Source organism: Stegastes partitus, unplaced genomic scaffold, assembly GCF_000690725.1.
Source record: "Stegastes partitus isolate 25-593 unplaced genomic scaffold, Stegastes_partitus-1.0.2 Scaffold2387, whole genome shotgun sequence".
Lineage (NCBI taxonomy): Eukaryota > Metazoa > Chordata > Actinopteri > Pomacentridae > Stegastes > Stegastes partitus.
The window spans coordinates 29,387-42,134 of NW_007580118.1; the positions used below are offsets into that span (position 1 = coordinate 29,387).

The following is a 12,748-nucleotide window of genomic DNA, read 5'->3' on the forward strand; positions in this document are numbered from 1 at the left end:
TGTTACCTAACGTGAAACTAGCCTCCAGTCATATGGGATAAATGCTGCATCTACTCATTGTTAGACTCTACTCATATCTTTATTCGTCCAGACATTTAATAAACTCAGTCTCATTTTTACGTCCTTGTATTCCTCACATCACTTTACTTCTCTCCCTCCAGTTTTTTCCCCCCACTTTGTTCTCTTTGTCATGAATTCTTCTGTCCTCCTCTCTGACCTCTGCTTGTATTTTTCCCTCCATCCAACCAATCGAGTTACTTTTAACAAATCCAACATTTAGCTGGAGCTGTTTGCGCGAGCCTGAGGGCACACACATCATTAGGAAGGAGATTGAGGACAAAAAGTTAATCAGATACTAGTTAATTAGTTTCACAACATGAGGGGGCAAGATGGTTAAATGGTGGAGCAGCAAAACTGAGGGAGGGCGATAGAAGAGAGCAGAGTTTACAGTTTCTCAGCAACCAGGACCTGATAATATAATAATATAGATAGCATAATATTTAGTTCTCAGAGATGTCTATATACATTGATTCAAATATTTAGTGAAGGTGCACTTAAATGGAAAGAGGAGCAGAGTGTAGATTTTGTTCAAGGTGCTCTTCCCTCACTTGTGCGCTCTGCTGTCACCATGAGGCAAAATACAATTGACATAATGAGTAAACAATCAGCCGTGTGTCCCATTTTCACCCCCAAACGTCTTGTTCGCACAGTTTAGAACCAGATCTGGTATTCGACACACGCAGAACCAAAACTACACAGAGCATCATAATATAGAGCGCTCAGTACTTTTAGTTGCATGTTTTTATTCACATTCATTTGTAAGGTCTATACCTAACCATGTTAAGCGCTATGTGATGACATATGTTGCAAACTGCACTGTACAAGCAAACAAAATTAAAATAAAATTGAAAATTTAATATTTTTCTACGGAATCAGTCAATCTGAACTTTTATATGTAAAGAGCATTTTTGAAATATGATTTGTTTTTTTTTTAACTTTGAAGTTATTATTTTTGAGGATACATTTAAAGAGGTATTGCTCTAATGTTGTCTTTTCTGTGTTCAGATACATATGTAGCAGATTTTGTCAGAAGACCTATAATAAATCCATTAAAAAAAAACAAAATGCATGATTGGTTTCCTTTGCGTGACAAAGATGTGTTTCATTTGTTTCATCATAGAATATTAAGAGTCATTTGAGTCATTGGAAACTCAAGACTTGTGTGTGACAAGTGTATGTAAACTTTAGTTTATCTTTATATACAATGCAGGCATTTTCTTAAGTGGTAGTTCTACTTCCTAAAACTTCTTTTTAATTTATTTTAATTTATTTATTTATTTTAAATAATGGCACATAAGTCATTGTTATTTTAAATTTCATTCAAGAGTCACCATGTTCTTTAATATTTTTAAATTCTAGGTCCAAACATGATGCAGCATTTATATTTTTATGGTAACTTTCCCAATTTCCCTAAACTTGCAGTTCACACAGCAGTTTTACACAGCATCTTACCTTCTTTTAGTTTATTGTTTTCATTTAATGCTGTGCAATTTTAGCAAAAGAGTTCTAATCTAATTGACTCTTAGCCATGAGGTGGACAGACACATAACTCTGTATGAACGCTTACTGTGAGCTCAACTTTTACAAATGCCTTACCCAAACATGCTCCATCAAAGAGTCTAAATTTACTTTCTCACAGTTCATACTTACTTGACAGGGAACATCGACTAAAGAAATGATCCAGGACAAAAATATTATTAACGAAGACCATATTCATTGAATGTCAAGACATCAATTTTCAATTCTGTAGTGCACGAAGATAAGAAATCAAGTCTCATAAGGACACCTAATGTATCAGACTGGCACTCGGTCTGCAGTGTCAGCAGAGGACAGCCGCTGTGTTAGTGTGAACTGATGAAAATGTTTGCTGAAAAGCTTTGAAAGTTGTTTTAAAGTTAGCGTGTTTTCCTCAAGGTTGCAAGAATAAATAGTCAAAAAGGAAGCACAAATAAGAGTAGGAAACCAATCTTTATTTAAAAAAGAAACATAAATATACCTACAGGAGTTAGAAATGAACGAAAGACAACCCTATACTTGAAGAAATTGCATAATGTAGATCTGCTTTCAGTCCGAAAAATAAGGAGTTCAAATGTTCTGGATGAGAAAAAGCAACGATGAGTTCAAGAGGGTGTATGCATGGATTGTTTTTCACTATGATGATTTCGTATGTGCCATAGACGCACCAACAACGATGACTTTTACAACTTGACGTTTAACCACTGACAGTTCTCCTTCTAAACCTACCAGCTCACCTCAAAACATTCAGATTAGTTTTGTTAAAACAACAGAGAAATGACTTGTGCAACATACAGTAGTGTCTGTTAGTTCTGGCTCTCCGAAAGCAACAACAAAAAGTTTTTTATCATTTCAAAGCATCCTCGACTTAGTTACTCCATTGTTCTACCCCTTAGCAAACATGTAAATACAAAATACAAAAATGTGTTTTGAACATGTAGAGAAGTTTAACATTCACGCAACAAGCACTCAGGCGCAAAAAAAGAGTTCATGCTAATTCAAAAAGGTTCATCAAACTCAAAAAGGCTCAGCGTTACCACCGTAATTAGGAAGAAGAAGCTGAAATCTTTTTTTTCTAATCAATTGTTGAGAGATAAATCATATACTGTGATTAGTTGGACACCAGACGACTGAAATACTTTATCTTGAATCAAAACTTTCATGTGTCATTTAACAGTCCAGCCAATACTGCTGATATCACACAAGGAACAGGTGCAATACGGGCACTTTCTAAAAACGATCACACACATCAACAACCATAAAGGATCAAAGTCCAGGGAGCTTTTAGGTCTTTTTGTTTGAGGCACATCCAGCCTGTCAGTGTGTCCGTCTCTGCGGGAGAATCTTCCATCGCTCAGTTCAAGGGAGACAAGAGGATGAGGGGATCATTTGTGGAAATAACAATCAAGGATTGTACTGGTTGGTTGTTGGATGTGTGAAAGTATGAGTACATGTCCACATGCACAAAATGCACGGTGTATGTCTGTCAGAAGGGAGGCTGGGCGTGGGTGCGTCTCAGGAGATGGTGGAGAACTCTTTGAGCAGGACGTCCTGACTCAGCGTATTCAGAGAGACATTCTTCCTCACATTCAGACTGATAGAGCGAACCTGGAGACACACAGATTTATTATGTGGCTGTATGGTGATTTAAAAACATGCACAGAGATTTAATCCCATTCCTCTCTCTGCACACTCCTCCTCCGTGTATTTCTGTTGACGGTTTACCGCATTAAAAATAGCTTCAGATTAATTTATGATCTGAGCAGCTCTGGTGACTGACCACATTCCACTACTTTTAAATGGTAACACGTGTCAGAATTTGCAGGAATTCAGTCAATTTATACAGAAGAACACTTCCTTGCTTGTTTTGTTGACATGAGCTGTTGAGACACTGCCTACCAAAGCTGGAGGATTGATTAAAGTAGGATGGAATATATTTGTACGTGAAACAGGCGAGTGAAAAATGCAACAATTTGTGTTGACACGCTGGAACACATGCTGTTCTGCATTTACAGCGAAACAACACATATCTTAGCGAACATCACACAGCGCATCTCTCCTGTTTTAGCCTCTTTTCTGATTTTCCTGATTACTTTTAAGGCTTCTTTTCTGGGTCTGTCATGAACTGTACCAGTAGTTCTGTGTCTTGATGCAAGTCTGCTGATGACACTTTGAGACACACCAAGTTCACGAGCAACATCAGACTGCCTGCCACCGACTCAAAGGCGTGCTATGGCCAGGTGGCGCTGCTCGTCCGTTAAGTGACGTCGTGTGTTCATGGCTTTTTGAACAATGAACTTGAAATGACTTACTGACAATACCAGCTTTTTATACCCACAGAATGTTGAAATTGGTGCCCCATTGAAAAGGGTTGTCTTTTAGTTTTTTGGTATTGGCCCCAATATGTAAGGCACACGGTACACAGTGAAACCATTACATGGAAAACACAAAATGAGGTGTGTCTATCACCCCAATACAATCGCCTCCCTGTCCCAGAAATCTCTGAAGTGAAACAAAGACTGTATGTATGAAATCCACTGAGTCTCTCACAATATCCCTAACTTATTGTGAGTAGTGTACTTTTCCGACTATATTTGACTTTTAATTTCCTTAAACAGTCTTTCATTTATTCCAATAATATGTTACACTGCTCTTTTTATCCGCCATGTTGTGTTTTTATCTTGTCTCTTAAATTTTGAGGACTTTAATCCTCTCTGTGATTCTTGCTGAGTTGTTAAGCATTTTGTAATATGGATTTTTTTTTTAAAGCCTCTATAAATAATTATAATAATTATTATTACTATTATTAGAATATTTCTAACAGTAAAGATTTCGGCTAATGCAGTATTCTGCAAAACAAATGTTAAAATTTATGGGGCAAAAATCTGACAAATTGAAGGACCAGCTGAACATTAGAAATCAATAATAAACGTAACAGTGCAGACATTGTAGTGTTTTTGCTTGTTTTGTTTTTTTTAAACTTACTCATAAGGATGTAGGTACACACTTGGCACCTAGTTTCTCTTAGCATTCTATTACAGAAAGCAGCTTCTCAACTGCTGGAGAACACTGTTCACTATAAAGTGCTTTGATCAGTGTCACGCTGCAGCAGGAAACAACCAAAAAAAAAAAAGTAAGGAAATAATTTATACTCTTCCTTTTAATACTCCACAGTTGCATGTCAGGCTACAGTTTGGGTTATACTTCCTTGCAGATGCACTTACGGAAAGCTGTGGACACCACAAATGATTGGTTGTATATAATTATATTACTTTCTGGTCCACTTGGAGGGTGATACACATGAGCATTAGATCGACTTCTATGTAATTCAACACGTGAAGTTGGTGCCCCTGTCATACAGTTGCTGCACATTACAAACAGTTGGAGGGTATGCATAAATCCACACAGAGCCTCCATACATCCTCTGATGATGAAATTTACTTAATTTGGACCCTAGCAGACCCTTGAAGTATAGCGCTAGCCTTAATAAACTGCATGAAACCCCCCCCAACACTCTGCCCTCTCGCCGTCTTACCAGCTCCTTGAAGAAAGCAGCCTCTTTGGGCTGCTCCGAGTATCGTTCAAACTGGTCCAGACCATCCTGCAGTTTGAGGGTCAGTGTGTCATAGTTGGACCGAACCACCTCCAACACCTAGAAGCAAAACAAAAGATTTAGTGTTGCACGACTATTTCATACAGAGTGAACTCCATAACACAGGAGGATAATTGTATCTGTGAACATTCAAAAACCCACTAAGAGTCAAATAATAATTAGTGTTTAATAGTTCATTGCGACGTTGTTATTCATGAGGGATCATGCAGGGTTGTAATACTGTGACATAGTTACTTCCAGCCGCGAACTGCTCATGAACTGTATCACAAATATGTTTTGCAATTTAAAGAAAAAAGACATGTGATTTGTAAATTGATGGATTTCTCTGCATTCCATTTCTTGTTTGTTTTGTCCCATTTCTTCACAAAATTGTGCACTATTAGTTAGTCAATTCAGCAGTTGGATTATTCTCTTTGGGAGCAATTTTTTTCTTGAAATGTCAAATAAAACTGAGCCAGTGTGTCTATGTTCTATACCCAGTGACACTTGGACCTACAGACTTTAAGAATAAGCACATTTTTACAGTGAGAGAATTCAACCATTTCAAGGTGAAGGAATGAAGACAATCAAGCAAACTAGAGTTTTACGTGCGCAGGACCCAGCTGACTGAAGTAAAGTCCAGCTGAGATAAGAAGGTGCCCTGAAATCAGAGGTAATTATGCAGAGATTCTCCACACTTCTACCCCTGCCATTCCCCCCTTTCAGCTGTGAAATAGCCCCTCATCAAATCACCTTTTCAATTATTTTATTAATGCCCCTGCAACACTCCGCACAGCATGAAACATTCACAGCGAGACACATGAGCCGCATTTAGTCATGCTTCTCAGAGAGGCTTCATAAACATGCACACTCCCCTCAAACAAGTCTTTTATCCAGATAAACAGATTACATGTAGGTCTTGTTTCATTTATGTGCGCATGCAAGACATGCATAACTCTTTAAGCCTGGAGAGTCAATCGATTGTACAGCTGAATCAATGTTTTTAAATTATAGGGGTTAAGAGCAGGAAAGCATTCTTCTTCCTTTTATTTTCTTCTAATAAATCCACAGCTCTGCTCAGGTAAAAAAGCATGGTGTTGTTTTTACTTCAACCTCTGTACCACCAGGCTGATGAAAAATTCATAGCCATATCTCTCCCTGCCTCTCACAGCTCTCCACCTCCTTTTACTGTGTGAAAATGTGGAGGTAGATTTGAATAGTAACCTTAACTAATACAAAATTTAGAAAAGATCAAATGGGAAGTGGCAAGAACGTGGGAGCTATGATAAACCGGTTAAAGGCAAAACATTAAAATGAATGAAAAGCAAATGGTGAATTAAAGAAAAGCTTTTATCACATGACGTTTTAGCAAAGACGGAGATGATGAGTGTTCAGTTCACACATGATTCAGCTGAGCAACTTTCTGCATTGCTAAGCAGATATGGTTGTGGGCTTGCCGCCATCGTTGCGTGGATTCAAAAGCGGCCTTGTGTGCTGATGTGTGGTAGTGCTGGTATTGCACAACCTGTATTGTGCTTCCTATGACGGACAGGGACTACAGCAGCTCATTTCAATGCTGTGTGTTTCTGGAGGCCATCCATCTTCTGGTGTCACTGTAGGGAGTGAGGAGGCTCCAGGCGAACCGAGTGCAGGTGACTGTTGGTGTGGGTTTGTGTGTGGAAGGACTGCATGTCAGAAGACAGAAATGGAAGTTGCTTTCACTTCATTAAAAAAACAAGGAGAGAAGGACGGAACCAGGCAGCACAAAAACAAAGAGCTTAGTCTGGAGACGTCATCTGTTCTTGCTTTCTGTATGTGTATTCTGCCTTTTGATGCAGCTTTGGGTCCGCAGCGGTGTATCAGCTACTGAAAAGCTACTCTGTTTGCATTCATCATTGGGATGTGAGATACAAAAGGAAGGGTTTTTTTTGGATGAATATACATCATGGCAGCATGATATTTTGTTATGTGAAGGCAAATCAACTCAAACACATCGAGTCAAAACAATTTTTTGCCGCTTGATACAAAAAGAAAACCTGCATAGTTCTCATTTTCCATGACTATTATGGGGAATATTTCAATTTCACGTGCAATATTACTTTACTACCTCAGAATCCTTGCCAGTATTACCTTTCACATGTTTTTTTGTAGTCTTATTTTAGCTTACATTACTACAAACAAAAAGTATCACACTTATGTCTTATTTCTTTTCTATCAGGTATTGCATTTATTCTCTTATGTTATTCTGAGCAATATCTGAACAAATTTGTTTGACCATTTAAATCAGCACCACAAAGGTCTGTATGATCAGTGTGAAGCCAGATCTAAAATTATCCAAAATAAAAAAAACTACTTTGGATGTCTTTGCCAAAGTTACACCTAGGGCTGGGCAATATAGACCAAAAGTCATATCCCAAAGCAAAGCAAGCAGGCTATTGTTCCTGTAGTGTTTCTTTCTTTCTTTCTTTCTTTCTTTCTTTCTTTATTAGGGTCCGGCAAATAAGAAGAAGAAGAAAGAAAGAAAGAAACACTACAGGAACAAGCAGGGGTCCTAGGACCCTATTGTTCCCGCTTCGTTTCTTTCTTTCTTATTATTATTATTTTCCTGACGAACGCGAAACCCTTAATTTGATTTAAACACGCTCAAAAACTCACCAAAATTGGCACGCATGTCCGAATCGGCGAAAAATTAGATAAAATGAAAAAAGAAAAAAAAAAAAAAAAGCTCTCTAGCTCCACCTAGTTACAGAAAAACACACTAAAACGGCCCTACCGCCCAGTAGGAATGTCGAACAGAGATCAAACCAACACCAAAACGTTCGTCTCAATGACACCCACAAATCTCACACTGACACCCCTGACCTATCTCAAACAGGAAGTCCGCAATTTGCCTTTCAAAGTAAGGAAATGAGCGAAAACATCTTTTGGGAAAAAATTATCTTGTCTGACACCGTAAATTGTATCAACTTGAACATCGCACAGGAGACAGAGAAGGCCTTGATGTACAAAAGTTCTGAAGGGACTTGGTGTTTCTCAACCGGTTTTCGAATGTCTGTGGGACATGTGCAGACATGCTGTGACATTTGGTCATCTACACAAACAACTAAAGGTCCTACAGCTTTAAAAATGACGCTGAGGGCTTCCTAACAAGATTTCCCACAAAAGTATGTGGTTTTTACACACATTTGGTGAAAATTGTGGCTGTATGGGAGAGTGAAAGTGAGTAAAACTCTCAGCTCTCTCAGCCAGGGGCATGAAGAACGATGACATCATCACCTGCAGCTTTGATCCTGATTGGCAGCTCATTTTGAATCATTTGGCATTTAAATGACCCTGCACATGGCCGTACTCACTTCTGTTAATTTATTTGTTGATTGCATTTTCGAAGCAGTTTTTGATGCAATAGTACAACTTTTGTATTGGCACCGAGCTAAAGGGAGACTGCTGGAAACAATCAAATCGCAAACACTGAAGTTAAAAAATTAAAATTTATTTATCTAACTATAAGAATGTCAATACCACATGTTTAAAATAATCTAAAAGCCCTGGCAGCTCACTGACACCAAAGTTAACGTCTGCTGTTCCTCTCTGTTGTGAATAAATCTAGTAGATAAAAGCATAGCGGTAACTGGGGAGTATAACGACCAAATCCATCACTGTCTTATCAGCTTGTGTAAAAAAAGGGCTCTCCCAGCTGTTTTCCCATCCTCACCGACTTGACATAAATGATAAAGTCTTAAATGGAACTCATATCAGTTCAGCCTCCTTCGAGTCCAACCGTGCTTATTTTCAATAACAATGAAGAAATAACTGTTTCAAAAGTTGTCTAACTGCTTCTTTTTAATGACTCAGTTCAGACTCTGTGTTTACGTGCTTTCACACCAGTGGGACTGTCATCAATTCTCCAAAAGCAGCTGCAGACAGCATAAAACTGCAAGACTTACTGTAATTTAAATATATACACAAAGATCTACAATGAGGACAACTCAAGCTTTGCTAATGTACAGGAAGAGGTTTCCTACTGTTTAAGGTTAAAGTTGCTAGCAGTCCAGTTTCCCCAAAATGACCAACATCTGTGTAACTACATGCTGTGTACGGTATTAAAAGGTTTGAGTCCATTTTTGTCGTAAACATGGTCATCCCAGCAGCCTGAACCATGAGCTCTGTGCTGTATGTGACAACAGCTGGTCTTCTGAATGTCTCACAACCAAAACCAACAACCACTTAATTCATTTCTGCCATTCAGCTATAACTGCTTCTTGATGAATAAGCATTCTTTCAAAAATAAAATGCAGCAAACCTCTTCTCAAACACTTCCAAGTACTGAGTGTTTTCCACTGTTTACTAAAAAATTCATACAATTTACTTTTGAAATGACATGAGTGATGTTTCAGTGGAGCTCAGCCCAAAAGGCCCCATGATGTTGCTGAAGGTTGTTTTTATTTGCACGCAACTTTTTAGTCGGAGTTCAAAAAGAGGTAAAGGGTGCTGCATTTACCTGCTCTTCTGACAGCTGGGAGATGTGGTTCACGGCAGCGTACGACTCGATCTTGGGGTTGAAGTGGTTGATAATGGCCCTGAAAGACAGAAACACAAGCAGCTCTGAAATGATACAGAAAAAATATTTCCCTCAAATTCCAGGCTTCATTGCTAGTGTGTGCGCACCATTACAGACCTGTGAGTTTAACACACCTAATTCAAAAACCATCAGAATTCATTTACTGTTATAACAGACTTGGTTTTAGAAAGGCCTTCTCAGCGATTTTAAAACCTGGCTGCTGGGATTTAATTCCACTGACCCACAAGAGCATCAGTGAGGTTCAGCATTGGCATGTTGGGTGATATGGCACGGTGTTTATATGCTGTAACAGTTATAGACAGAGGTACAAAGCCTGAAGTAGACTGAAGTGGATAAATCTTAAAACACACATTTTTTTGGTTTTGTGTGTTTGAGGAAAACTAAGGTTTAAGATCTGATCGACACTGAAGTGCAGCACTGACAGTAATTATGAGCCACAATATACAACAAATATTTCAAACTCGTTCCACTGTCTAAGAGAGAAAGAAAAATATGTAAATCAGTTGTAGATGGCTTCATGAGAATGTGGTCTAAAACATTTTTCTGTGCTGCAGCATTAGGAACGCGACTAACTGGAACAGAGGGGCCTGGCTCATACCGATTAAAGCAATGCCAATTGATAAGTACTGCAAGACAGGAAGCTGCATCCACCCTGCCATAGATTTAATGTGTCAAAAGCCATATGGGCGCCTGTGTCTTGTGAAAACTAGTAATTTGATTATATTCGAGGTGTGAAGGTTAGCAAATTAAAGTTTTAACAAGAAAAGTTCTAAACAATGCCAATAACAGACAGTTAACATCAAAACTCATCTTTGTTCAATTCCATCCCACTGCCTCCTTCACATTGTGTGAGCTCAGCAGGGAATTTCAGATGTAAATTCAGAGGCAATCTTTTCCAGCATTAGCGTTCATTTTCCAGGAAATAAACTGCTTTATAGCTCCAATATAAGTTGATGCAATAAGCACAGCTGAGAGGTTAAATGGCTTATTTTGTACTGGCTTAGAGTGCGTCATCTATCAAACAGATTACAGTGAAAAAATGCAGAGAATTCTCAGTCGTGGTACTTCTGCTGTCATTTACGTGCAGGGAGTAAGTCTATAGAGAAACGAACTGATGGGAGTAAAATGGAATTGGGCCTTTCATTCAAGTTTATTTCAACACAGTCTCTGGGTTCTTTGTAGTTCTCTCTCTTAATTAATTTATTCATCTATTCTTTACATTATTATGCTTTAATTTTTTTACTCCCTGCCTTCCCTTCAATCATAGCGGCTTCCTATTTACACAGGGTGAATCCTCCCGTTCGTTGGTTGCCTTCAGGGGCCTCCAAGCCAGGGTGACCCTCAGAGGATCATCTCTTCACAGGAGATGGAGAGTTAAAGAGAGATTACAGTGGAATATGTTGAAGAAAAGCACGTGTGTTGGGTTTGGGTGAAGGACATAACAGCTTTAAATCTATCAAATAGAGGCACCCAGGGGATGTGGGGGAAAAAAAGGCTGGGGTTGGAGCTTTACAAACTACAGTTACAAAGGTTTTATTCACTTTGTTTTGACCTTTCGCCATCACTTGCCTTCAATCTATTCATTTCCAGTTCTAAGGATACAATACTAGCATGTAAAGAGTGTGTGTATGACATTACCGAACATTGACAAGGGCATGTGTGACTTTACTGGCTGCCTCCTTCCACTGACCCGTGTTGGTTGATACTCTCAATACTGTTAGGAAGAGAAGGACAAACAAACAGAATCAGACCGGCATTTAAACTGACAATGATTTCATCTATTAATAATTTGGTGCATCAAACCTCAGAAAACAGCGGAAAACCACAGTTTCTCGGGCCCCAGAGTGATATTTTCAATGATTTCTTTGTTCGGCCAAAAACAACATAATGGGACCAGTGACAGCGAACAAAAACAACAAAGTTACAGGCAATAAAACCCAAAACAACAAGCTGAAAGGAACTACACAGCTCTGTAGAGCAGAGGGCCACTGCAGATTCTGGGTGATAAGTCTTTCTGGTTAAAAACAGCTTTCAGAATACATAAAGCAATTTGAAACAGCATTGATAAATATACTGATTATAGCTGCTTTAAGTTGCAGCTTTTGCAAGAGAATTTATAGAAATCATTTGAGCTATGGCGGCGCTAAGGGCTAAATGCACTGCAACTTAAAAGAACACGTCAATAGATAGACTAATTATGAAGCCATTTACATTAATTTGACAACAAAGGTGAAGCATTTAATAAAATCCAACCAATTACAGAGATGGTGAAAATAGCACAGGGTACAGCAGATATTTTTCTCGGGGGGCACTATAAAGAGATGGACATTGCTGGGACACAGTTGAGATGTATTCCCCTACTTACACTACCATGTTACATAGCATGCCAGATAAAGATTTAGTGTGTCTCAATGCATAGTATATCAAATGCAAAAATACTAGGATGTTCTTCTGTTCGTTTAGATTTTCCAGCTCCTCTAAACCCACAATCTACTGCACAGTTGCATCACATATGTCACAGTGTCATGCGTGAGTATAAACAAGCTGGAGCCACCGATAACACACAGACAGAAGACGGCTCCTTTCGCACAACAGACTGCGACGAATGTGAAGGAGAACTGATAAGACGAAGTACAGTCGTGACTCAATAATCCGACCTTTAACAATCCGAACACCTTGCTATTCGACAGGATTGTAGGAAAAACGAACAGAACCCATAGAACATAGCCTTAACATACAGCCTTGGATTCCGACTCCGACATGTCATTTTATGTCACAAATAAGGATAATGGCGTATTATCTGACTTAACAATCCGACAGATTGGCTACGTTCAGACTGCAGGACTTAATGCTCAATTAGGATTTTTTTGTGAAATCCAATTTTTTGTGAGTTCATTCACATTTCCAATTAAATGCAACTTGTATGTGATCTGTTGTGTGAACTTCATATGACTCAAAAGTGTCCCACGCAGAAGAGGACACGACGTCACACGCCGCAAGCG

At 38.8% G+C, this 12,748-nt stretch overlaps 1 protein-coding gene across 1 annotated transcript in view; it reads right to left on the bottom strand.

Annotated features, from left to right (window-relative positions):
* Positions 1–2,009: 2,009 nt before the first annotated feature.
* The window catches only part of armh3 (armadillo like helical domain containing 3), a 26,842-nt gene continuing 16,103 nt past the window's right edge, over positions 2,010–12,748 (bottom strand). The window contains exons 23-26 of the mRNA XM_008305041.1: positions 11,385–11,460; positions 9,666–9,744; positions 5,111–5,227; positions 2,010–3,183 (exon numbers count right to left, since the gene is read on the bottom strand). Of these exons, the coding sequence (XP_008303263.1) occupies positions 3,091–3,183; positions 5,111–5,227; positions 9,666–9,744; positions 11,385–11,460 (365 nt within the window). The 3' untranslated portion in view covers positions 2,010–3,090. The remainder of the gene's footprint in view (positions 3,184–5,110; positions 5,228–9,665; positions 9,745–11,384; positions 11,461–12,748) is intronic.